The sequence below is a fragment of the Lichenostomus cassidix genome, chromosome 17, assembly GCF_008360975.1.
Source record: "Lichenostomus cassidix isolate B80296 chromosome 17, HeHo_3.0, whole genome shotgun sequence".
Classification (NCBI taxonomy): domain Eukaryota; kingdom Metazoa; phylum Chordata; class Aves; order Passeriformes; family Meliphagidae; genus Lichenostomus; species Lichenostomus cassidix.
The window spans coordinates 5,570,478-5,595,721 of record NC_139497.1 but is presented as its reverse complement, the minus strand read 5'-3'; the positions used below and the strand labels follow the sequence as shown (position 1 = coordinate 5,595,721).

Genomic DNA, 25,244 nt, shown 5'->3' with positions numbered 1-25,244 from the left:
ATGATAGGCTTGCCAAGATGTGACCACAGCGAATGGCCAGAGGCTGCTTTGGGTTTTTTCCATCTCCTCGGTGAGATGGTTACCAAAGATTCCCCTGGACTATTTTAAAAAACAAAGAGCAGAAAGCCCACGCTGTTGGATGCCATCTGCTCCTCCTGTGCAGCAGTTTATTCCATTCCTTGCCCAGCCCTGGGCAGATGGTGTCCATTCCCTCCCAGCCCTCTCGAGGGACAGGGGACCTCAATGCCGCCTCTGCGCGGGGAATGAGGGATGGAGGTGCTGCGGGCTGGGGCGACCTGAGAGAAGGCTCCGGGGGTGATCCCCAGCCCCGCGGGGGCGGCCGGGTCCTGCAGCCCTGCCCAAGGAGCTGCCTCCCACCTGGGCTGGGCCGGGGAGCGGGGCCGGACAGGTGCTTATTGTCCCCAGCGGGAAGATGGAGGCGGCGGGCGGAGAGCGGTGATCGCTGCGGGCTGCGCCGTGAGTGCCGGCGGGGCGAGGAGGCGAAGGGACGAGAAGCGGCTCCGGGTCCCGGCGCGGCCCCGCCGCGGGGAGCGGGGCGGGCTGCGGGCGCCGCGGGCAGGGGAGGGTGGAAGCGGGTTTTGGGAGGTGGGGTTTGGAAACATCCTCCACAGGCTGCCGCTTGCGATGACCCCGGGGGGAAGGAGGAGGAGGCGGCAGGGGGGGATCGGCTCAGTGAATGAATGGGCGGCAGCGGCGGCGGCTCCTCTGCTCAATGGCTGCTGGGCTGATACGCGCCAGCCCCGCAGCCGGTGCCTCCCTCGCCCTCCCGTGTTTTGTCTCAGGCTCGCCCCGCTCGGGGCTCCCCAGACATGTTCAACCAGCAGCAGTTCCAGCAGCAGCTGCTGCAGCTCCAGCACCTCCTCCAGCAGCAGCAGCAGCACCACCACCCTCCGGCGCAGCAGGGAGGCCGGTAAGCGCCGCTACGCGAGGCCGGGGATCCGGGGCCTGTCCCGGGGGACCGCTCTCCTCCGCCTCCCCGCGCTCCGTCCCTCCTCGCCGCGGCGGGGCTGGTGCGGGGATGCCCTCCCCTGGCGGGGAAGACGACAAAGGAAGGCGGGCGGGGGTTGCGGGGCGCGGGCCTCGATCGGGGCAGAGCCTGGAGACACCGAGGGGGCCGGGGGTGTGCGAGGGAGGGCGGCGGCCCCTGTGAGGTCCTGCCGTGTCCCCTCAGCGCTCCGGGGATCCCTGGCCGCGGTCCGGGGCGGGAGTCCCCGAGAGCCCGCGAGTGACCCGGGCAGCCCGTGCAGGAGCGGTGGGTGGGCGGATGCTCCGAGCCCAGCGTCGCCCCTCAGGGCGGGCAGGGCAGCCGGGGCTCGGGGAAAACGCCTTCTCCTGCAGAAACCCAGCGCTCAGCAGTCACCCTCAGCAGACACCAGCACTTTGTTGTTTTATTGTCGAACTTAAACTGTTTATTTGTTTTCTTTCTCTGGCTGGGTCTGCTGGTCTGGGTACGATGATCGAACTTACTTCTGCAGTGGCACCAGCGCTTAGGCTGTGCTTGAGCATGGTGGAGGCAGGGAGGGGATGGAGAAAATAATGTTTTATTTGTGAAATGAGATGCTACATTTACCAGAAAATAATCACGTTTTTCCTAAAAAATGCAAGATGTAAAACAAATTAGATAGGATCAGTTGTCCCCAGTAAGCTGAGATGTGGAATCAACACAAATTCGCTGAAATTATGCATTTATTTGCAGTTACTGTTGTCTTTAAAGCCTTAGTCGTTGCAAATTCAAAGCAATTGGATGTGAATTTAAGAAGGAAGTTAATTCGTTATTTAAGGAATTATTGTATTACTTTATCCTTATAAGGCATTTGTCTCTGAGGTAAACGTGGGAATTTTTCTGTTTTACTAGAAATATGAACCTGCAAATCATTTTACCATTTTTATATGTTTTATGCTATAAAAAAAGCTGCACTTAAAATGCCAGTAAGGCAGTGACTGCTAGATGGCATGGCTGCATCTTACACCTTTAAAAGTATGATTTTTGTGGTATAAATATCTCAGCTCAGAGACTGGAACAATCTAGAGCAGCAAATGTGAAGAAGAGCTGCTGTGAATTCTGTTAAAAGGGTTGGGTTTTTTTGTCAGGTTGGATATTTCGATCCGTGTTTGTACCTCTTTTCAGCCCCGACAGATTTAGCTGTGTCAGCAGCGTGCATAGAGGTGGGCCTGACCTTGCACTCGCCTAAAGAAGTGCCTGCCAATTTCTTAAGACTTTTCTCTCACGTCTGCTCCACCCTCCTTAGAACTGGAGAGTTCTTCTCTGCTGCTTCTTTCTCCTCGTGTTTTAAATATAAAGGCCGTGCTTTATTTTTCCATCTGGTTCTTGCAGTTAGGGGGCACCACTGACAGTTCTGACCTGTCTGGCTCCATGTGGGAGGTGTTGATTTTGGGAAAATGAGCTCTAAGCTACTGAGAAAACTCCCTGTTTTTTAGAACTTTTTTTTTTTTGGTTGTCGTGTTAAATGTAGCTGCTGATCTAGATCACTCATTTCTCCTGATGAGTGCTGCATAATTGTGTAGAACCGCAGTCAGCTCCTAGGCTTTTTTTATGCTGCTTGGGAGGCTCTATGTGGGCTTGGTGCTAAGGAGTTGTCTCTGACCTCAAATTCTTTGATAGACAATCTGTCAGCTTTGGAAATTCCAGGAGAGTGGAGGAAAGAGGATACAGTGCCAGTGCATGGTGTCTTTTCATGCATGTATATCAGCATTTCAGCTGTTTGCTCCTTGGTTTTATGCTTGCTAGGTGCCTGGTACAGGTTTTTATTGGGTTCTCATGATTTGTACCTTCTTTTCCAGGGGTTTGCCACCACCACAACAGCAACAGATGCTGAGCTTACGGGCAACAAACCAGCCATCGCTGCTCAATGCCAATCCTATGCTTCAGCGGGCCTTACTCATGCAGCAGATGCAAGGTACTGTCGTTATGGGAAACGCTTACTTACTGGAGTTATTTAATCATCCTCTTGGAGTGAAACCATACCATGGCTATTTCCTGCAGAAGCAGTGCAGTTCTTGTACTTAGCAGTTCCGTTTGTTGTCTTCTTTTTTTTTTCTCTTTAAATTTGTCTGTAGTCCTCAGACACAGGTTCTTCAGTTGTTGAAAATCACGTGCCCAGCTGTTCACAACTGGGAATAGGGCTAGGAGGTATCAGGTCGGATACTAAATACATGCCTTCCCTCTTAGGCTTGATGGAGCAAGTATTTTTTCATCAATATCTTTAGATAAAATATTGAGATTTTTATTATTTGTTTGTCTCTTTTGGTTTCAAGGTTAAGGCCATTTATTTAATTACCTGTTACATACACACTAACCTTGTTTGCAGTAGATACTTGTCTTTGTCCAGACTTAGTGCAGTACAAACAAATAAAGTATAATGTGGTAGAAAATTATTTGGGTTTCAATTGTATGGTGAAATTCTGATTCCCTGAAATGACTGTAATTTCTGTGGTGGATAATATCTCTGTCTTTCCATTATTGTGTTTCCACAAGTGGATTTTCCTTTTCTTTTGGTGTTTTCAAAGCAAATTTATGAATCTGCCTTAATAATAGTATTACTAATGTAAAGATAATAGGAATAAAGCTATGTTTTTATTTTTTGCTCATGTCTTAACCTGACAGTTCTTTTCAACACAGAAAATCGGTACCTGGGATAGTTTTCAAGTGCCTAGTCTAGATTAATGCCTGCATTTTCTACCTTGCCTGTGAATCATGCCCAGATGTGAAGACAAAAGATTTATTCTGCATGTCGTTAACTCTCCTTTTGTTCTCTCTTGCCCATTTAATGAGAGGGCTCTCTAGTGACTCCAGTGGCTCTCCACAGATCTCTCTCAGGTTGTAGGGAAAGTGACAGTGAAAAAGGACAAGCCGTGTGCTGGTGTTTGGTATATACATATATCGTTGTCAGGAAAAAGTGTGACTCCAGCCTTCAGTCAGCCATGCTCCTTCTAGATATGTTTGCTGTTAGCTGACCTTTTTCCCTGAATCTTTTATTGAGCAGTTGTATTTAAATAGTGTGCCAAGGACCTGGGGCTAATTAGATAGAGCAGGATAAGGTATGTTAATGAACACTTTACATGCATTTGGTCTTAGTGTTGCTCCTCTTCACCTCTTCATGGAGTTGTGACTTTTCTCAATAACCTACCTCAGGTAGCCACAGATAGCATGGAATATGGTTGCCAGTGTCCAGTGTGGCCCTTTTTTGTGATGTGAATTTTTTGGCCATTCAGATTTGCGTTACATGTAAGAATATCTGATGCTGTAGCATTTCTATCCCTGGGAAGCATCAGCATAAATAATTCATTGGCTATGTGTGGCTTCAGCAGTGGGAATGGGAAAAGATAAATACTTCAAATTGAAACAGATGTGTGGTTCTTTAAAGTATCAAACGAAGAGCAAAAGATGATTTCTTGTGTTAGGTTTTTTTTTATTAATATAGCTATATCCTTTTACAGTAAGGGATTATTTATGGGAAGTAATAATAGATCAGATTGCTTTTGAAGACAAACATAGGGAGTACTTCCTATTGTGTTGCAGACTTTTAACACTGCAGTTTGGTTTTTCTGATGTTTGGTGCCTGTCTCCAAACTTTGCTGCCGTGTTTTGACAGCTGCTAAAAGGCTGGAGTATGCACTAATTCAAGTGAGGGACAAAAAATGGCAACTTAAGTCCAGATTCCCTGAATGATGGATGGCTTCTGAGGGTATAGCTGAGACATCTGGGCCTCTCCATTCCCTCACCCCTGAAATGGGGGTGACAAGGACTGTCTTCATAGGAAATTTTTGAGACTTGGTTAATAGTCTGTGGATGCTGAAAAGAACTGTTCAGAAAGCAGAGCATTATAATTGGAAATGGCAGAGTCTCAAGTGTCAGAGTTGAGGTTGACATGTTGAGCTTGCATGACAACCAACTGGCAGAGAGGACTATGGGATTTTTTTTTCTTTAAAGTTCATTGCTGTTTCAAACGAAATGCTGTTACTGGCTTGTGTTAAAGAGCTCCATGCTATGGTGTGAGCAGTCAGCTGCATAAATGTGGGGTGAATTTTTCTTTTTTACAGCGTTTTTGTAAAAGGAGACCTTGTTTGTTGCAAATGCAAGCGCTAATGTGCTCAGATCAAATAATTGCTCTAATGATCTTAGCCTGGAGTGACAATTATAATTAAATAGCCTGATCCATAGTAATGGTTGCTATCACATCAAATCATTCTGCGTGCTGAAGAGGATAGAGCACAGAGCACCCATGCAGTGCCCAGTAAAGGACAGGGTCACGTGCAGAGGAGTCCTTCCCCTCTACCTGCTGCTTGTTCAGGTGGAAGGTTTTCTCTTCCCTTTGCACAGTGCAGGGTGGTGAAACGCTGTGTTTGCATTTATAGGAAACCTACGTGGATTTAACATGACAGCGCCAGCACTGCAGCAGTTCTTCCCTCAGGCTACCAGACATTCCCTCCTGGGACCACCACCTGTTGGGGTCTCCTTAAAGCCAACTCGGCTGGGCTTCCCCAGCCTCCCGTTCCAGCGGCAGAACCGGACCTTTCGCAAGGTGGGATTGTGGTTTCCAACTGCTGGGGAGCTTTGTGCTCCTTTTACACTTGCAGCTGTTGACTGTATTGTAGGCGGAGTACAAAGGAGAAGGGAGAGAGCCTTACAAAGAAAATAATGTTTTGCACCATGCTGCTGACACAGAAATGCAGAAATCATTTCATCCTGAAGGCTTTTGTGGTCCATATTTACATTTATGATGCAAAGGTTTCTTGTCACCACTCGCCCAACAGAGAGAATTCCCCATAATAGAACTGTTTCAACTTGAGATATAAAAGGAGCCGTCAGAAGTACCAGCTTAAAAGTAATTACAACAGAAGAAATCCTAGCTAAGTGCTTTGCTTTTCAAAAGCAGTTTGTTGTTCCCAAATTACTTGCTCCTACCATGGACACTCTGCCTCTTTGGGCTGTTCTCCTGCTTTTTAAAATCAGGCCTATATTTGTACTTGTGGATTTTGTAAAACCCTTTCTCATTTTCCGTCATTAAGACCTCTTTTTTATCCTGGAGATGGTTCTTGGCTTGATTGCTATTTTCCTCCTCTTAGATTAGCTTTCACATATTTCATTCCATTCTGTCAAAAAGATGTGGTGGATGAGGTGAACTTGCACTCTTGGACTGTCCTTCTCCAGAGTGAAAAGAAATGGGATTATTTTGGACTACCCTTTTCCCTGCCCATACACATCTTGCCAGAGTTCCTCTAAAATGACCCTAACCTCTGCAAGCAGCTGGCTTTCCTACAGATGCTGCTTAAAGCACTGGGGAGATGTTCTGGGCTGCCTGTGGAACTGAAATGCCTTTCTCTCTTTGACCATGTAAACTTGCCTGGGGCAGTCCATTGCAAACCATCTATTCCCTTCCATTATCACGTGCTGGAATTCCTGTTCCTGCCCCAGAGTAAAACTGGTGCTTTAGGCAGGTGTGCTAAGCACCAAGAGCTGGCAGTGACTCTCTGCCCATTGCAGGACTTCCAGAGGGTCCCTGACAGGAAGCGGGAACTAGATCCTGGTTCTTCATCTCAGACACAAGGTGATGAGAAAATGGAAATTCCAGAGGGAATGCAAACAGGGTCAGAGCAGAACAATTCCTCTCCATCCACAGGTAAGGGGGAGCCTGTAGTGAAACAAGTGCTTGCAAATATGATAAACTTCTCTTTAATAGTCCTGCAGGAAAAACTGGAGATGATTTTAGGCTTAATCAGCTACATTTCTAATTGTAAATACTTAAACTGCCTGTGATAGCCCTCCGCTATGTGCTTCATGTACCACTTTTACCTAAATTTTTTTTTAAATGAGCCCGCTCCATTTCTCTTGCATGGATTCCTCTTGGAAATCAGTTTGACAGTGAACCCTGTTTAAGATGGGGAGAAAAAAGAAAATTGATCTGAAATTAAAGCTTCCACATTGCCTTATCCATGCTGAAGTTATCTCATGCAGCCAAACACATCAAGCAGAACCAGTTACAATCAGCATGCTCAGAAAAAGATGAGTTGAAAGTCCTGGTGCCCCAGTCAGAGCAGAAGCTGCTGGCACTTAATATCTTAATGTCAGATACAGCACAGATGCAGGAATGTAATTTCTGACTGAAGAGTGCTTGATTTAAAACTGCAGACTTTGATGAGGCTGTGACCAGGGAATATGCAGTGGTGGAAACTGTCTTATTAACTGGTTGCTGTCAGGTAGACGTGCCACCTTGGCTTGGATTAATGTTCCCATGATTATGGCTCTCGTCACTGAGACCTACTTAGTAGATACGAACATAAGATTTATTTTTTGACAACACCTCATATAATGACATTGCAATAAAACTCAGATATCTGAGGTCATTATCTGACCTTGTCAGTGCGGCTCATAAATTCAGAATAAGCAAGTGTTTAGTATTATTTGCTCTTAACAGAGCCACATTGGCATTTGCCATTCACTTATGGAACGTGCTCAAGGTGGCATGGTCTGTTTTGCTAAGGAAATCTCCTTCTGTGTTCCTGCAGAGCCAAGAACTCCAACAGAGTCTGTGTTGAACACTGAGCCTGCAGCAAAAAGACTGAAGAGGTATTTATTGAATGGGGTATTGAGATAGTTACTGAGTTTAGAATTATTGTCTAATTTTATTTTCTGATAATTAGAGCTGTATACTCTACTGGCCTGATGTCTAGCATGTAAGAGGTATTTCAGATGCTTGTGAACAGTTCAGAAGATCTCGGGGTGCTTGCTGAAATACTGGGTTTTGTGGAGTCTTTGCTAGGGGTGATCCAATGATGAGAATGAAAAATGAGAGCTACAGTTCATCTGAATGTGCAGCAAAGCTGAGTTTGCTCATGTATTCTCCTGCCAGGGTCCTTGTAAGAAGTGTAGAGGTTCTTCTCTGTTCTGGAATATTTCTTTAAGTTTCTTCCTTAAATGTCAAAAAAGTGAAATGAGCAGAAAGGGAAAGCCTTGGAATATGTTAGGTTGCAGTAGGTGTAGGAGAGAGTAGTTTATTTTGAGGAATGATTAAGGAAAGGGAATCAATACTCCCTAGTATCCGAGCCTGTATCCCTGAGCGTTGAGTTCTGTATCCCTTCTGCAAAGGTTGCCTTGCCAGTATCCCTGTCTGTTGGGTAAAAATAGACAAAGGCAATCCTATTATCCCCCAGGGATGCGCGGCAGGCTGGCCTTGGCAAGCCCATCCCGGCTCTCCCGGCCTCCCGAGGGTGCGGCACGGACAGGCAGGGCTGCATTGCCATCTAGTGGGAAGGCACCTCGCGGAGCTCCCGGTGCCATCTGCACTGTGCTGCTCCTCTCCCAGAGCTGTCACCCTTGGCTGGTGTGGAGGGAGAAGAGGAAGGAGTGAATACAGATTTCTGTAGGCACTGATTTGAGAATTCTCCAGCATATGTTAACGACGATGAGTCAGGACTCCTGGGTCCTCTTAACTTCCCTGTCAGGCATTCACCGCCTGCTTTTGGACAAGTTTCCTCACCTTGCTGTTTCCCATCTGTAGATTACAGATTAATGGATAGCTTTAGGGGGAATATTCCAGGATTACATGATCAAGGTAATATCTGAACATCAAAGTAAAACATTAAAGAGTGATAAATATTGTGTGCTCAGGGACCATCGTGAGTTATGGACTCTGATTAGCAAGAAAGTGAATAAATTCAATTAAAGCTAGGTTGAATACATTTGAGTGTATGCTTTGTTAATCTGTTTGCCAAAGCTAATTTAATTTTAATAACATTAATATTTAGCAGAGTATTAATCAAAGTCCTGTTACATGCATTGAAAAAAGAACCAAGTCTGAGGAATGACAGCTCTCACTGCAGCAAGCCAGCTATTAGGAAAATTCTTTCCTAAGCAGCAGTTAGGGACTGCCAGATTTGATGCATATATTATGGCTGGTATTTACCTAGAATAGATTATTCCTTAGCTTTTTTTTTAAGTGTTTCTAGTATCTTCCAATGAACAGATGATGGATCCATGAAAAAAATAGTTTACTGTTCTCATACTGCCCTTCACAGATGACAAGGGCATTCCCCCCATCTATGTTATAAACTTGTGTTTCACGCTTCATTGTTCCATTTCCCTTTAGCCAGGAATACCAGCCTCCTTCTTCATTTCAGGTTTTTCCCACTTCTGCCTTTGCTCCTATGTACCATCTGTACACCTGGAACAACATCCTCATTCCAGTGCAGAAAGCACTCGTCATCTTCAAATCCTCCTTGAGCACCCACTTCTAGCATGGCGTGACAAGTATCCATAGAATACCATTTCCTCCTTAGATCATGTTCGTGGTGGCTTTTGCTCCCTTAGATTGCTCCCTGGGTTTGCAGTTCAGGCTGCAAACCCTCGCCCTGAGTGCTGGCACCATCTGTGTGTGGTACCGTTAGTGTTGAGCCTGCTGGCAGCACTTGACAAATAATGTTAATGCCAGTCACTCTTGTTTAATTCGTGTTTGCAGTGCCCAAACCCTGCTGCATATTTATAGCCGTGTAACCCAGTTACATTATCACTTATCAATCTGATAAATTATGCGGTGTGTGTGTGTTCGGGTAAGGGAATGAGGTACCTGCGCTGTCAGCTGTCCTGCTTGTGCAGAAGGTGCTGCTCCCTGTTGGCAGAAGCACACCAGCAGGTGGGAATTCGAGCCACCCTCAGAGCAGTCATGTCATGGTGGAAAGTTAGTCCTGATAGAAAAATGGGGGATGGAGAAAGAGATTGCAAAGAACACTTCGTGCCCTCTGGAAGTCAGACATTTATTCTCAGCAGTCTCCTCAGGAGCATTTTTCTCCTTAGCAGATCACCAGTACCGAATAAAACAAAGCAAGGCCCTTTTGATTTGCATCTCATAGAGTTTCACTTCCCCCACAAGCAGAGCTGTAGGGACTCTGAAATGAAACACCACTGGTATGAATAGAACATAGGCAGCTGTGGTGAAATCCCTGTAAAGGCACCATGGAGAACTCCTTCAGTTTTGACATGCCTCTTCCCTCGTTCACAGAGCAGCCAGGAGTTTTGTCCAGGTGTTGCAATTTCCTTGCAGGTCACCAGTCACAACAGGAGAGAGTTCTCAGAGCCTTAATTCCCTTCAGGCTTCCTGCAGGAGTGGGCAGCTAACAAAAAAAATCAGTTGTAACCTTCTTGTCCAGATTATTTGGCTGCTGTTTCTGAATCCAGTCTAGAACACCCACTCTAAATCTTTTTTTTTTCTGCCAAAGTCTTGCCTGAAGTACCTCTTCCAGTAGCTTATTGATTTGGGGGTTTTGTGGAGAGCATGGTAGGTTAGGTCCCAGCTTGTGACTTGGTGTGCCTTCTGAAACTCGTCTGTAACATGGCAATTAAGGTTATTTTCTTGATATCCTTAAGTGTGACCGGGGAATCTGCATTAGAGGATGCCACAGACAGCAAGAAAGCAGGAATCTCGTGCACCCATGTCCAAGCTGATGGTGAGTTGCTGAACCCTATGATTGGAACTTTTAGGCGACTCCTTGCTGGACTTCAGCCTGTAGGTCCTATGGGTCTACAAAAATGTCCTTCCTTCAGTCACACAGGATGGAATAAGGATAAAATCTAGGACCAAATACAAGCTTGGTCCCCTAGTATCTGTTACCTACCAAAGGCAAATAACTGGATGTTTTCCTCTTTAATAAGAATAAGAAGAAAGGTTTGTGAACTGGCATATGGCCAACAGCACTGTGAGGAAAGCTCCCTGACTTCACTCACCTGCTGCTTTGTTTTTCCTGTCATTGCTGTTCTGATTTAAGGCTGCTAAAAGAACTCTCCCTTCTTAGGTACAGACAACGCAAAGGAGTACACAGCTGAAGATCTCACCAGAGAGAGGAAATTCTCTGAGGAACCAAAGGCTCCTGAGGTGAGCAGACACCGCTCCGTGCAGGGGTGGTGCAGAACATACAACCTCCCCCTCCATCCTGGAGAAGCCCGTTGCCACTGGGAACCAGTTGGCACCCACGTCTGGAGCTCTGTCTCCTGCTGTAAGCTGTTGTCCCTGGCAATAAGGCATAATATGTCTGCAATTAGTGCGCAGTCTGCTCTGACTTGCTGCTTTTGTACCTCTGCTGGCCTGTTCCTTACCTACCACTGCCTGTGGATGGGGCGTTCGTTAAGATTTCTGTATTCATCCAGAAAGATGGAAAGCTGAATTGAAAGGGTTACTTACCTATGTATGAAGGGCCACAGCTAAATCCATCTTTCATATTGGTGAAGAGCAGGTGTGAAAAAATTCAGGTGATGGCATTAAGGATGCAGCCTGAGAGCCTTTTGTGCGAAATACATGGCCTACATGCTGGTTGTTAAATCAGGATGCTGTGCTGTGTAAAGCTGTGAGCAAAGATTTAACCTTAGGTGTGAATCAGACTTGACAGTCTTCCATAATTGGAGACATTTGTTGATGTGATCAAATGTATCATCTTGGCCATGTCTGAGTTCCTGACTCCATCAGGTGTTGTGCTGAGTAGGCTTTAGTTTTGCAGTGGAGAAACACGAGCTCATTGTGTCCCTTAGCAACAATTGTTTGTGGCTCCAGTCCCCAGAGACTGGATCATACAGTGGCTGCAGAGGCTGCAGAAACAGCAGTCTGTGCTAATAGGCCTGGTGCAACAGCACAGGCAGAGCTGATTTAGCAGCTTTGGGAGGAGTGTGTATGAGAGTCCTTCTGATCAGCCTCTTGTGGGGTCAAGCTTAAGTGCATTTTTCTAAAGGGTAGAGAGCTTCGATGACATACAAAAAGGAGGTGTAATTTTTAGAGTCTTCTGCTGAGGGATTGGACTTAATGTTGACACCTTATTTTGGCAGATGTTGAGCTCTGGAGGTTCACTGAAAGTGACTATTCAGCAGAGCAGTGAGAGCAGAGCCATCAGTACAACAGCTCTGAAACCAGGGCACTGGTCCTGCGATGTGGGCACAGCTGATCCCAACCCAGAATCGGTCCTTAAATTCTACTGTTACATCTGCAAGACCAATTGCTGCAGTCAGCAGGTAAAAATGCACAGGTCTGACAGGGATCCAGGTGGTCAAGAGATGGGAATTAGATGGCTGGCTGCCATGGGGACTTGTTTGCAAGGGCTCATGCTTTAGGAACAAGGAACATAAGAAATGATGACAAGCATGCAGATAAAATAAACCTCTCCTGAGAGCTGGCAAGCAACCTGCTAGAGAGAGAATGTGGGTGGATCCACAGGCAGCCATGCTCTTAAGCTTTTATATTTCATTGTTTAACAGCAGTCAAAAGAAAGGCAAGCATAGCTCATACCTGTTATTTTCTATGTTTTGAATACATTTAAAAGGATATTTCTCCTAACCTCTTTCAGAATTTCCAATCCCACATGGCTGGAATTCAGCACCAGCAGCGACTTGGGGAGATTCAGCACATGAGCAATGTTTGTTTTGTTTCACTACTGCCCATGGTGAAGCAGCAGAAGGTGCTAGCAGAAAAAGATGGGTAAGTGTTGGTCTGTGCTAGAAAACTCAATCCGAATGTGGCCCTGCATGAGTTCTAAAACTCTTCACTGCAACAGGGTGTCCCTGAGTTCTAGGTAAGATACAAACCCCCTCTGGTTTCAAGGCCCTTAATCTCCTTCGGGCAACTTTCGATCTTGCTGAAGAATACTAGAGTTTACTTTGACCTGTGTAGTTTTTAATACAGTAGATTAAGTCGGAGACCTGTTTTATCTGGTGCATTTCTGTCAGCACAAGCTAAGGCAGCCTATAAATGGGTGAGAAGGGGAGAAGATAAATCCGAGCCTGTAAAGATAAGAATCATAAATAAAACAATGCCAGGGACAGACTGCTAACTGCAGTATTCCATGGAGAATGTAAAACGGTGTGACTTACAGCTCTATCTGTTGTCACTTCAGAGAGACACAGCAGCGGTGGTGTAACACATGCCAGGTGCATTTCACAGGGGACCTCATCAAACATCGCAGGACCCAGGAACACAAGGTAACAGCCGTAGCATAGACTTCATTTTGCACTGACCTTTTGTGTGCGGATTAAATGGAAGTGTGCAGCATCTCCTGCTCCCCAAACAGCAAAGGAAAAGGGACTGGAGGGATGCACATAAAGTTCTGCCAGTAACACCCTCCCTAAGGGCACTGCAGTGCTACCTCCTGCCTCTGGCATTGTTTGAGCTTCCAGTTGTGATGTGTCGGTATGGCCTGAGGCACCTCTGGTGTGTAATTCTTGACTTAAGAAAAATGGCTTATCATACTCACCTAATCATTTGAATGGAGGAATTGGTGGGCAGCCTCTTCAAGCTAAACTGTAGGCAGGCCAGCATATTTATTGACTTGTAGGGGAGAGGTACCACAACACTTAATTAAGGCAGACTTATTTTTGCTCTGTGTATTTTCTGTCTTTTTGGTGGATGAGAGTTAGGGAGTCCTTTCTGCTGGAAAGGCTGTTTTCTTTGTGGTCTCCCAAGATGCAGGGCTGACTTTGTTTCTCTTAAGATTCATCTGCATTCCTCCAAAATAGTGTCTCTCATGACTTACAGACTTGTCCCTCTTTCCTTAGCTGGCCAAACGCTCGCTTCGTCCTTTCTGCACTGTCTGCAGCCGCCACTTCAAGACCCCTCGCAAGTTCGTGGAGCATATGAAGTCCCCTGAGCACAAACAGAAAGCCAAAGAGGTAATACTGCCTGGGTGGAGAGCTGTGCAGCTCTGGAGGCAGCTACACTGTGGAGTAGGATCACTTTCTGATTTCCTGAGTACTTCAGGGCTGAAAGGACAATGTACAGCTCTTCCAACTCTATTTTAATTTTCATCCTTTGCTGGACTTCAGAGTGTAAAGAAGTTGAGTGAAAAAGGGAGAAGGTGCTAGATGTGTCTAGAAGTGAGAGAACTTTATGCCCCTCTTGCAGTCTCTTCTGCTCATCACATACAAACTGTCCAGTGTCTCGGCTCTTCCTTGGTTAATTGGCAAGTGCAAAGTTGATCTGATCTTTCTTTTCTGTACCTTACAGGTGAGGCTAGGAGAGAAGGAGTTGGGGAGCCCAGAAGATTCAGAGGAGTTGATCACTGTGGATGCTGTTGGCTGTTTCGAAGATGATGATGAGGAAGAGGAGGAGGAGGAGGGGGGAGCTGGTGAGGAGGAAGACCCTGATGTAGTGCTGATGGAGAATGAGGATTCTGCTGCCAAGCAGGTACACCACACAAAAGGAGAAGGAATGACATATCTGAGAATCTGCCATGGGATCCTGTGACTTAGTTGGTTTTGGCTGGTTGAGCTCAGGCTTTCAAGAGTCTGCTCAACCTTGCACAGCAGGAGGGTGAGGGCTCTGGGGTTCTTCTAGAGCACAGGGTGATGCAGAAGAGCATCAGGCATTATGTGGGGGATACATGAAGGAGTTTGTGCTGTGCTGTGCAGCTCCTGCTGCTGTCTTCAGATATTAACCTTGTTGTTGAGGAGCACAAGCAGTATTGACATAATCTCTTTGAACAGCCCAACAGTAGCTGGGTCTGATAGCAAATGTATGGAAGTTTATATCGATAAATACATTCCCAATAGAGAGCAGTTACCAAGAAGGGTACATGGCTAAGCTACTTTCAGGCTTGGAGTGCAAGGGGTGATTTTAACCCTTGTAATGAAGTGGCCTGCTGACATTGGGGTTTGCACCTGCCCCTGACCAGAGGCTGTGCAACTCTGTCTCTGGTATGTGAATCCTGTTTTGCTCCCAAGCTTACCAGAAAAAAGTAAGAGCCTGGGAAAGGAATTGGCATGGCTACAGTAGGCACTAATGTTCTTTTGGTTTCCAGACTGGGCTGAAGGAAGTGTCTCTGGAGGATTACGAAGAAAGTGAGAAGTATTGTCCAGACACAGCCTATGGTAAGCAAGCAGAATTAAGCACAAAGGGCCACAGAGCTGTCTCTGGCCACATGCTGTATCTGTAGGAGAGGATGGTCTCTACCTACTACTATAATGACTTCTTGGGCCATGGTGCCTCCAGCATTTGCACTAGACTGGTGCAGATCACTGCTGCCTGGAGAAGAAACCAAATGTTTCTTTATTATTGTGTGATAAAACATGAGGATGAGACTGATGTTTGTCAGTTGCCTTTTGCTTTGAAGGAGGATGAGAGCCAGGTACCTTTCTAAGGTAGGACATGGAACAAGCAGGGCAGGAGTACTGAAGAAAGTAGGTAGCAAATGAGGGATGCTCTGGAAAGATGGGAGTCGGAAAGCATATTGATTGGAATGCTTTCCAACAGAAATGCAGCTTGCAGAGAGATACTGAGCAGCACTGACAGTATCAAACTCTCTGCTAGACCCAAACTGTGCATGTTTCCTCTGCTTCAGAACCCCCACGCTGTACCGAGCAGTTCCTCAGCCGTGCTGCTGGCCTGGTGGGCAGTGGTGCCTCCAGATGGCTGTCTGGTCCCCACCCTGCAAGCGACTGACTTCAAACCCCTAATGGCCACTCGTGTTTGAGGAGGGCAGCTCTGCAGAGGCTGTTTTGTGCCCAAGGAGAGCTCTGTTTACACCAATCTTCCATATCGCTGTAACCTTCCACTATCGTGTGGCAGATGGAATAATGATTCATGCTGTGAATGTTCTCTGCGTGTTCCTCTTGCGCGCCTGCTGTCTTCTGCTTGGTTTGATCCCATTACATTAGATCACATGTTCTCTGTAGTTTTCCATTGTATTCTTTTCTCCCTTTTTCCCCTCTTAATGCTCTGTGTAGTTTCTTTGCTCTGGCAGCCAGATTTCTCTCTGAATATCAACCACAGCCATTCCATGGTAAGACGAGATATTCAGCAAGTCATCTTGCAAATCCCTGATTAACAGAAGCAAAGCTTTCCACCTCTCCTTCTCTACCCCCACCTCCCTTCTCTTTTAACATGCTTTCATTATTTGAGTTCCATTCAATGTGATCTGTGATTTCCCTTCCCCTCCCGTTTCGCAGGCCTGGATTTTCTGGTCCCCGTCGCAGGTTACCTCTGCAGGCTGTGTCACAAATTCTACCATAGCGACTCCGCTGCCCGGCTCGCACACTGCAAGTCCCTGATGCATTTTGAGAACTTTCAGGTTAGACCCTTTGGCGATTGCATGGCCTGGCATTTGTTACCCCCCGTGCGTGTCTCTCCAGTGAATCCACCACGTTAGCTGTCCTGTCTCCAGCTCATTTCCATCATCCTTGGTGTCCATTGTGCCATGGCTTTCTCCTGGTGTGCTCTGTGTTTGTCTCCCTTCGCCCCTGTAGATCTAAAACCAGTCTAGTCCTGCTTCCCAGCTACTGCTGCTGTCATCTTTTTGCCCGTTTCTGGCTGGGAATCTTCCTCAGAGTGTCCGCTCTGTTTGCTGAACCTGTGGAGTCTGTCATTCAGTCTAGGCCTCTTCTCTGATAGATTACAGGTGGGTCACGGTGGGAAAGAGCAAGAGAGGGAGGCTGCTCCTTGTAAAGAAAGCTGGTGTATACACATCTCCAGGTGTGATACTGCAGGAATAGCTCCTTTAGCCAAAACTGTGGGTGTGATTCATCCAGTAAGAGGCCTGGTAAAATCAGATACCTTAGAAATCTGAAAATTTAACATTACAAACTCTTTATGTGATAGAATCTACAAGCTGGTGAGAGTTTATTTGTCCCCAGGGTCAGCCTGCAAGAGGAAGTCTGTCTGTCTGTCTGTCTGCTACCCTTTCCTAGAAACTCCTTAGCACAAAGCTCTGCCAACTGATGCTGTTACTTTGCTTTTCTGGCTCCACCTAAAGAAGCCGTATTGCCCCTTGCTGCTTTTGTATCTAAAGCTTTTCCTACTGGGCTGGCCTGGAATCTGCCTCCATCGTTCTGTCCTTGTTGACTTGCCAGGGGGTGAGGGGCCTGGATTAGTGCTTGTGGAGGATATGCAGGGCTTGCACTGTCTTTGCCCTATCTCATGACTGCTGCCTGGGCCCTCCTGTGTGGGAGAGCACTATTCCCTTACCTTGGTAAGGAGGGAGGCTCCCACGTCGACTTTGTCCTCTGCCTGCACCCACAATGTACTCCCAAAAACTGCTGTGCTTCCCTAGCACCTTTTAAAATAGCATTTAAAAAAACCACAAACCTAAATGCACATACACAGACACACACCCCTAAACCCCCAAAACTTCATGTTTTTCTTCTAGTCCTCAGACAGAAGAAACTATTCCTAGTCAGCCATCACTGCCTCTAGCAAGGGGTGGGGTGCTTTAGAATTCTGTCAGCACTCAGAGCAGTGGATTTGGAATGGCAGAAGACCACAGCTGTTCCTTCATGGTTGCTCATCCTCTCCCACTCCTGCAACTAGTCATTTCAGGAATGAAGGAATTGGCCTCGCTGTTTTCCTGGCTTGTTTTAGATCAGCATAGAGTGAAACTGCAGCAGCAGTCACTTATGTCACTCTTTTGGCCCACTTAGAGCTGAAATCAGATGCTCTTCAAATGCATGCCAGAATGACCTGGGGAGTTCATGAGAAGAGTCCAGACTTAAATATCTGCAGGCAGATAACTGTTATTCTTGGCTGCCTAGGTGCCTTGGGGTTGTCACAGTCTTGAGTCAAATCACTGCCAGTTGCTGGGATATTCTCATCAGAGTAGATCAGCAGAGGGTTTCAAAGCAGAAAATTGTCTGCTGTTGAGACCGTTCACAGCATCACTCTGGACACCAGTTTGCATGCCTGCACCTGCTTTGGTTTGGGTACGTTATGACTCGACTGATCTAGTTCCAATGTGATATGATATTGTTCATATCCCACTATTTGAGGACAGAGAAAGAACAAGCTTGCAGTGATAAACTGAATTACAATGTAAAGCTGGCTGTCAGATGTGCTGTAATTCCACGCTACAGACTGGTGAAAGCCATTGCGCTCAGAATTGTTCCCTTAAATTGTCAGGTGTAATGCTGATGCCAGTTCAAGGAGCCCTTCAGCATGCAGCTGAAAAGGAGTTGATTATGGAGGGAACTGTTGTGGAAAAGAGGGAACTTGAGGTCATGCTCTGTCTGGGCACTGAAGAGCAGGTTCCTGCTGTATGTTAGCTAGCTACAGTGAGTTGTTTTCCTGAAATCCAGTCTAGAACATGCCTACTAGCCGTTTTAATCTCTTTGCAGACCTCTGCTGGTTCATCGTGATAGCAAGTGCAAATGAGTCATTTTATTGATGATATGCTTGCTTTTATTCTGTGGAAAACCTCAGTGCCTTGTAACGAGATATAACTGGTATCATAGCCTTCCTGTACACAGTTCCACTGACCATACAGATTGTATCAACAGAGTGAAGAAATACTGAGCTTTCAATTTACGCCTTGCCTTGGCTGATAAACATTAAATCACACTTGTAGCTGAGAGCTGTGCAGAGCCTCATGCACCCAGAGTACATGTCGTGCCAGTAGCTGTAGCAGGAGCTGTCACTTGCACTGTTACATCTACAGAATTCTAAGTCTGACTGAGATTAACAGTTGCCAGATCATGATTTCTGTCTCAGGAGCCACAGGTCTGCCATGCACTCGCTCAGCATTAAGTAACGCGAGAGGGACTTCAGTTTTTAATACCATCACTTTTCCTCACAGGAGCTGATCCTTCTCTGTTGAGAGCCTCAGCAGCCAGGCCAGGAGCTACTGAGTTCCCTCGTGCCCCTGCCACTCACCACTGTTTTTGTACAGGTGTTCCTGGACCAGCTGCTGCTTTGCTGCAGTGACAGAAGCTGAGCTGGGCATTTCTCTCACGTTGGTTTGTTTGTATTTGCAGAGATACAAGGCAGCGAGGCATCGTGCCACAACTGCCTACCCCGAGGCTCCTTTGCATTCCCAGGGCTCCAGCTCTCAATTGCTGGATGATCCAAAACAGCCTCTTGCTACAACAGCACATACCAGCAAGAAGATGAATGATGATTGTGGGATAGACAAGGAGGGTACAGAGCTGTCAGCTCTGCAAGAACAAACTTCAAGGTCTCTGGAGGGTAAGGGTGAGCTGGCCACCTCTGGGGCAGAGGGCAAGAGCCTGGCCAGTGTGACTGACGATATGTGTGATATCATGGTTGTAGACGAAGAAAGTCTACAGGAAGAGAGCAAGTCCACTGCCACTAGTACCGACTGCCTGTTCCCTGAGGAGAGCCGCACTGCAGGGGAGCCGCTGGGACATGAGGAAGCCAACACAGCCAGGCAGAGGGAAGGCACAGATGACCACCATGATCCAGGGAGTGGAGGAGGGTTAGGACAGAACGAGGCAGCAGATGCAGGCCAGGAGGCAGCAGCAGAGCCTTCCTCCCTCGCCAAAGGTGAGACAGCTGGTCTCGCCTCTGCTGGGTGCAGACGCTCTTCCAGGCGCAAACCCAGATAGAGTGGCCTTAAAGAAGAGCCCTTTACATATGATATTTGCTGGAAATGTTTATTTTCTGAGTCTTTTAATAGAGCAAAACCTTCAACTTTACTGCTGTTTTTATTTTAAGAATAAATAAGCCTGGCTTTAGCGTGTCTAACACAGGATGGTGTTGGTTATTACTTGTACAGTTGGGATACAGCAATTATGTGGAAAGACTGAGGCTCTGGTTGTTGAACCTGATAGAAGATGGTAATGGAATTTCCATAGGGAACAAACTTCATGGAGTGATGGATGCAGACTTAAGAATTCTTTGCAGTTCCTCTCATTTCCTTTCCAAGCAGAGGCAAAGTTTCTCTCTTGGGAGACTGCCCAATTCTGCTTCTCAGCACACTTTAATTTTTAAAAAGACACACACTCTTGGACAAGTCCTAAGCTAGGCAAGAACATACACCTTGGTCCTTTGTTAATACTACCAGGCTTAATCCAATATGTTCTCATAGTGGAGACTCTCAGGAACAAATTTTGTTTCAAACTGATTTTAATAAAACAGATTTCTTTTAAATAACCTCTTTAACTTTCTAAAAATCTCATTTAACTCTACGTAAGTAGAACAGTAGAACTTGCTTCAAAAGTGCTGGCTCTAGGACATCCTGACAAGATCACAAGTTACAGACCAGACCTCTCGTGCCTTGTCAGAATGGGTGGGCTCTGCTCCACAGCCCAGGGCAGGCAGGGCCCTAGCTCTGCTCTCTATTGCTGATGCTGTGGTGGGGGCTGCTCTGCCTCTTGCCACACCTCAGTCATAAACAGCAGCTGAAGGAGTGGGGCAGCTAGCAGTTATAACAGTCAGAAACATCACCCTCGTAGCTCATCTCATCTGCTTGGAATGGAAGTGTCCAGTGATTTGGAACCATGTGCCAATATTTCGTACATCACAGTTAATGTGACTGAGGGAGAAGCTGTAGTTTCAAGGCAGAAGCTGGCCTAGGCCCTCCCTCTTCCAAGGCTGTCACCAGAATTACAGTTAGGGACAAGCCTGGAGTCAGGACAGCCCCTGCCTTCTGTGCTTTCTGAGGGAAGGGGCTAGTCATAATACTCCTTGCTTGGATTTAATAGGAAAAGAGAGCAGAGATAATTTTCCTCTTTGTGAAGAGGGCCTGCCTGCAAACTACCTGCATGGCCTCAGGTTTCCTACAATCAGCTTTAACCATGCCTGAGTGCCAGGCTCATGTTGGGGAGCAGAAAGAACCAGCTCTCCTACACCCACCCTTGTGCTTCTGCATCTGTCTCACAGCTGAAGGAAAACAGAACATGGAGATGAACAGTAGGACACAAACACAGGAAGAAACAAGTAACAGACACGAGGCACCTCTGCTATTCAAGTTTTACGTTAAATTGGTGACCAATAACTGTCCCCTTAGCAACACCAGCTGAGAGTGTGTGGTCAGACTCTAGGCAGGAGGCTGGGATCCCTGCACATCAGCTCCTGTGTTCAGCTGCTCGCTCTGCTGCTGGAACTCCAGCCGGGTCTGGCGGTTGGACTCCAGCAGTTCCTTCAAGCAGATGTGTAGGTGATCATTCTTCTCCTCCAGGTGATCCAAGCAGGAGTTGATCTGGTCCAGCATTGAGTTTATTGCTGCATATTCTAAAAGCAAGGGAAATGAGAGACTGAACAATGAAAGTACATTGTCACTGCAGATAGAACTGGCAGTGAGAGCTCTTGCAAAACATGCCCACAGCATTTTGGCTGTGCCTTATCTGCCCCTGGATGAGTGAAATAAAATGCAGCTGAATCCTGCATGTGCTGTGATCCCTGATCAAATGAGGCCAATGGGAAGCTGGAGGTCTGGTAACAACATTTAAGGCAAGGTACCTGGGCAGTCCAAACCCATTGTGGGCACACCTGACAGCCTTGGATCTCACACAAACAGCCAACCACAGGCTGAGCGCTGACTGCAACAGTACCAGATATATCCTGAGGACAAGTCAGCCTTTGTAGTTCCCTTTGGGATCATCTTTCCTGACAGTACAGGCATTTTGGCTGTACATTGCATACCAAAATGTTTATTTTCTGTGAATTATCTGGATAAGGCTTCCAAGCTGGGATGTGCTTCACTAGGGCCTGGCTGGGGTGAGGCTGCCAAAACAGTGCAGCCATGGCTGTGGCAGGAGCAGGGGATGGTGGTAGCACCATTATTTCCAAAAGGAGGCAAGTGTTGGGCACCAAGTTCAACAACAAGATTTTTCATACTCTATTAAGGCTTTGGGAACTTCAGATTAAACTTAGACTCACTGCAGGTGGTTCTCTAGGTACAGTTTCTTGTTCACAGCATTGTTGCAAGTGCAGCAGTTTGCCTCTACAATGGCATTTCAAAGTGGCATGTGTTAGCACTGTTACTTGGCTGAAGAGTGCTGTGCTACTGCATGAAACACTTGCTTTTGGATTGCTCCAAGCAATATTCACACAATCCTGAAGAATAACAAAAACCCAAACTGAAAAAACGAGACAAGAGGCTCTTGTCTTGAATAAACTCTGCTGAGGTTATTCAGGAACCTGGGGGGCTGCAGGGGACCCCAGATGGAGCCAATCCCATGTTCCTTTCTGAAGCTGCACAGCTGGGTGAGTGCAGGAAGGCAGAGGTGGAGCTGTGACCCGTGGGCTGATGTTTGTGAGGATGGTGGGCTGCAGGACAGGGAAAAATGCCTGTGTGGGTGGGACAAATCCACACCTCACAGGCTGGGCCTGGCTCCCCTCCACACAGCTCCTCTGAGCCAAGTGTGATACACACAGTGCCTGGAATGATGGGCTGAGCTGAAGGACACAGAGCAAGGAGGATGAGGATGTGCTTTGGGCACCCTACGAGGGTCAGGCTGTGCTGAAATCCCCCAGCCCAGCTCTGGCCCTCTCAGCTGCCCCTTTGCCAGGGTGTCCTGCTGCCCCAGCATACCAGGCCCAGGCACTGCCAGGCCCAGCAGCTTTAAAAGAACTGTGAATATTTAAACATTGCAGTCATTTACATTATTAATAGCTAAGAAGTTTCATTATAAAAAAGTAATTGTCCTCCTTTTCTTATACCACTTTGGAGCTGTTCAGAGTCTTGCAGCCTCTAATTCATTCCAGTGAAATGGTGAGCAGATCCCAAGCAGACACGGTAACTACTTCTGGCAAGTGACATTCATCAGCTTGGCAAGAAGTCTGTAATCACAGCAGAAGCCTAATTTTCTCAGTGCCTAAAGCTCAAGCAAAGGTTATATAATTTGTGCAGCTTTGGGAAGTGAAAAAATTTAAACCATTTAAAAATAAGCTGTAAAAAACTTTTCTTTTATTGTTTTCTGTCAGTTGCAAGCTTGGTGGATTTTTGTGGAAACATAACCACATCCCTTTTGGAAACGCTGAGCAGGAGTATGGCAATTGCATTAACTCCTCTACATTTTTACAAGAACAGTTGACCAAAATCAGGTTTCCTACGTAAGATCAAGGAAGAGATCCACAGCCTGAGCTCCACTAGACCAGGAAATAGCTGCAGCCCTTTATGACCACTTACTGCACACAAAGCCCAGCTAATTATGAGCTGAGCAACCTAATTAGTTAGGATGTAGATCTAATTAAGTGGCTTTCTCCGTCACATCCAATGTGTCTCTTAGCTCTTCAAAAAGTGTGAAATGCAAATCACTGTGATGATGCAAAGCAGTGAACGCACTTGGGGTGTTTCAGGGCAGAAATTATCCTCCTGTCACTGGAGGTGGATCCCAGCCACAATTCCAAAATTCACCTGTGTGAGTCATATCTGGAAACTGAACGGTGTTTTGGGAAACAGCAGAACCCAACTCACCATTTTCAACAGAAGAGTAGCAAACTAATGTTTACTCTGAAACAGCCGCAGTTTCAGAGTGACCTCTACATCCACATTACAGCTCTGCTGTCGTCCCACTCCCTCCACGGGCTGGTTCTAACCGGACAGGGCAACATCAGAAAGTTCATACCCAGGCACTGTTGAAATGCCCCAAAATGGAATTTGCCAGGCTATGTGCATGAAAATCCATTTTTCCATGCATGACTGCTTCTCCCAGATCTGCACACGTGATGTGCCCTGTGGTTTCGAAACCCAAACATCCTCTTTCTCCTTAGACATCTGCACCCCGCACACCAGCCAAGGCACCGAACAACTTTTTAACACGAAAAAATCCACCGCAGGGCAGCACGCAGGAGCTCTGTGTCCCACGGCTGGGTGGGAATCAAACCCTGCAGCCCTTCAGCCCCACTGCCGTGCAGAGGATGCATCGCTGGGGTCGGGCACCGCTCCCGGCAGAACACCTGGGCACACCTGAGCACATCTGGGCACATCTGGGCACACCTGAGCACATCTGGGCACACCTGAGCACATCTGGGCACACCTGGGCACACCTGGGCTCTGTCACCCGCAGCCCAGGGGGCCAGGCCAGGCCAGGCTACCCTGCCCCATGGAATCCTCTCCGAGGCGGCGGCCCCCTCGTCCCCACGCACCTTCCTCCTCGAAGGTGTCCCCGCCGTCATCGCCGTCGTCGCCGGCGCCGCCGCCCAGCACGTGCGGGTCTCCGTTGGGCCCCGACATCCCGCCGAGCCCTCCCGCGCCTCGGCGCCGCCCGCACGCCGCGCCCGTGCACGCGCAGCGCCGCCAGCCAATGGCAGGGCACAGCGCCGGGCGCGTCACGCCGGCCGGCGCCGCGGTGAACTCTGTGGTTAGCGCGGAGGGCGCGGGGCGGGAAGCGCGCGGGCGGGCGCGACGAGTAGCGCTGGGCAGGGGGCGGCCCGGGGGGCAGAGCCGCGTTCCCCGTTCCCCGGGAGTTTTCCCCAGACGTGTGCCCAACGCTAGGGTGTGTCGTGCCCTCCCTAGATGTCCTTAGCCCCTCCCAGGTTCCCCCGCGTAGGGGCCGCCATCAGCACTCAGCGCTTCTTCCGCAACACAAGTGATGCTCCGTATGGATCAATCTGCATCCTGCCCATGCTTGCCATCCCGCTCCAGCCACGGCTTTGCTGCTGAACTCCCAACTGCAGCCCTGTCACCAGCTCTGCTTCGTCCACTGAGCGGCTGGAACCAGCCTCAGGTCACCTTCACGCTCCTCTTCCCTAAAGGAACAAGCACGATTCACTTTGCCCTTCCCTGTCTTTGGCCCGGTATCAGCCGCACCTCAGTCACCTTGAGGAGATTTTATCGCTGTGTAGCGTTTTCACCCCCAAGAGAGAAGCCACCGGGATGAAAATAACCCACAATTAGAGCATTGATTCGAGCAGCACTCCTGAGATTAAGGACTGCGTTATTAAGTGGGTATTTGGGACAAAGATGAAAGAAAAAGTCATGTCCGCATTTGCCATTGCAGTCACCTCTCCCTTCTGTGGGATAACTGCGGAGTCAGGCTCGGGTTGCACCCCAAGAAGGGGAACTGAATATAAGTGTAATTAATGGATGTAACCATGTTAATGAAACACATGATGACTTTCAGTGTGGAGATGTGTGCTGGCACTGTGGGTACATGCTGGTCAGAATCCACAGCCCTACTGGGCAGAAACCCACAGAATCCCAGAATGAGTCACACTGGAAGGGACCACAGTGGGTCATCAGCTCCCACCTTTCTGCTCAGGCTGGGTTGTCCCAGAGCACAGGATTCTATCCAGATTGTTCTGCAATATTATCCTGTGAGGGAGACTCCACACCCTCTGTGGACAATCTGTTCAGTGCTCGGTCACTGCACAGGAAAGAGGTCCTTCCTCATGTTGAGGTAGAACTTTGTGTGCATCAGTTCCTCTTGTTCTGTTGCTCAGAACCACAGAGCAGAGCCTGATCCATTCTCTGCCCCTCTGCAGACACTGACAGTCATCGACAATCCCCTCTCAGCTGCCTTTTCTCGAGGGCTGAACAGGCCCTGCTCCCTCACCCTTTCAGCT

The 25,244-nt window shown here is 47.6% G+C and overlaps 2 protein-coding genes across 5 annotated transcripts; one reads left to right on the top strand and one right to left on the bottom strand.

The window, feature by feature from the left end:
* CIZ1 (CDKN1A interacting zinc finger protein 1) lies at window positions 1–19,478 on the top strand. Of its 4 annotated transcripts, none has more exons than XM_085077136.1 (16): window positions 1–477; window positions 804–931; window positions 2,824–2,939; window positions 5,398–5,564; window positions 6,527–6,662; window positions 7,549–7,609; window positions 10,403–10,482; window positions 10,828–10,907; window positions 11,849–12,031; window positions 12,364–12,494; window positions 12,910–12,994; window positions 13,568–13,681; window positions 14,016–14,195; window positions 14,809–14,878; window positions 15,956–16,077; window positions 18,749–19,478. In XM_085077136.1, exons 2-16 carry the CDS (start codon window positions 831–833, stop codon window positions 19,337–19,339), a joined length of 2,217 nt encoding a protein of 738 aa, XP_084933262.1. In that variant the 5' UTR covers window positions 1–477; window positions 804–830; the 3' UTR covers window positions 19,340–19,478. The 4 variants fall into 4 exon arrangements, with proteins under 4 accessions (XP_084933262.1, XP_084933264.1, XP_084933261.1 ...); XM_085077138.1 differs by lacking the exon at window positions 1–477 and having other exon boundaries at window positions 603–931; window positions 18,749–18,948; window positions 19,044–19,238; XM_085077137.1 differs by lacking the exon at window positions 1–477 and having other exon boundaries at window positions 606–931; window positions 18,749–18,959; window positions 19,044–19,478.
* A 1,213-nt stretch (window positions 19,479–20,691) lies between these two features.
* BBLN (bublin coiled coil protein) lies at window positions 20,692–23,982 on the bottom strand. Its single transcript, XM_085077147.1, has 2 exons — window positions 23,826–23,982; window positions 20,692–20,966 (listed from the first exon to the last, which is right to left on the bottom strand). The coding sequence occupies exons 1-2, from the start codon at window positions 23,911–23,913 to the stop codon at window positions 20,773–20,775; spliced, it is 282 nt and encodes a 93-aa protein (XP_084933273.1). The 5' UTR covers window positions 23,914–23,982; the 3' UTR covers window positions 20,692–20,772.
* Window positions 23,983–25,244: the final 1,262 nt, after the last annotated feature.

Excerpts from the sequence above, each read along its gene's own strand:
- CIZ1 (XM_085077136.1), top strand. The coding sequence starts at position 831 with ATGTTCAACCAGCAGCAGTTCCAGCAGCAGCTGCTGCAGCTCCAGCAC. Across the intron at positions 10,908-11,848 it reads AGGAACCAAAGGCTCCTGAG|ATGTTGAGCTCTGGAGGTTC; the intron begins GTGAGCAGACAC and ends TTATTTTGGCAG. Across the intron at positions 12,495-12,909 it reads GTGCTAGCAGAAAAAGATGG|AGAGACACAGCAGCGGTGGT; the intron begins GTAAGTGTTGGT and ends TTGTCACTTCAG.
- BBLN (XM_085077147.1), bottom strand. The coding sequence starts at position 23,913 with ATGTCGGGGCCCAACGGAGACCCGCACGTGCTGGGCGGCGGCGCCGGC. Across the intron at positions 20,967-23,825 it reads GGACACCTTCGAGGAGGAAG|AATATGCAGCAATAAACTCA; the intron begins GTGCGTGGGGAC and ends CCTTGCTTTTAG.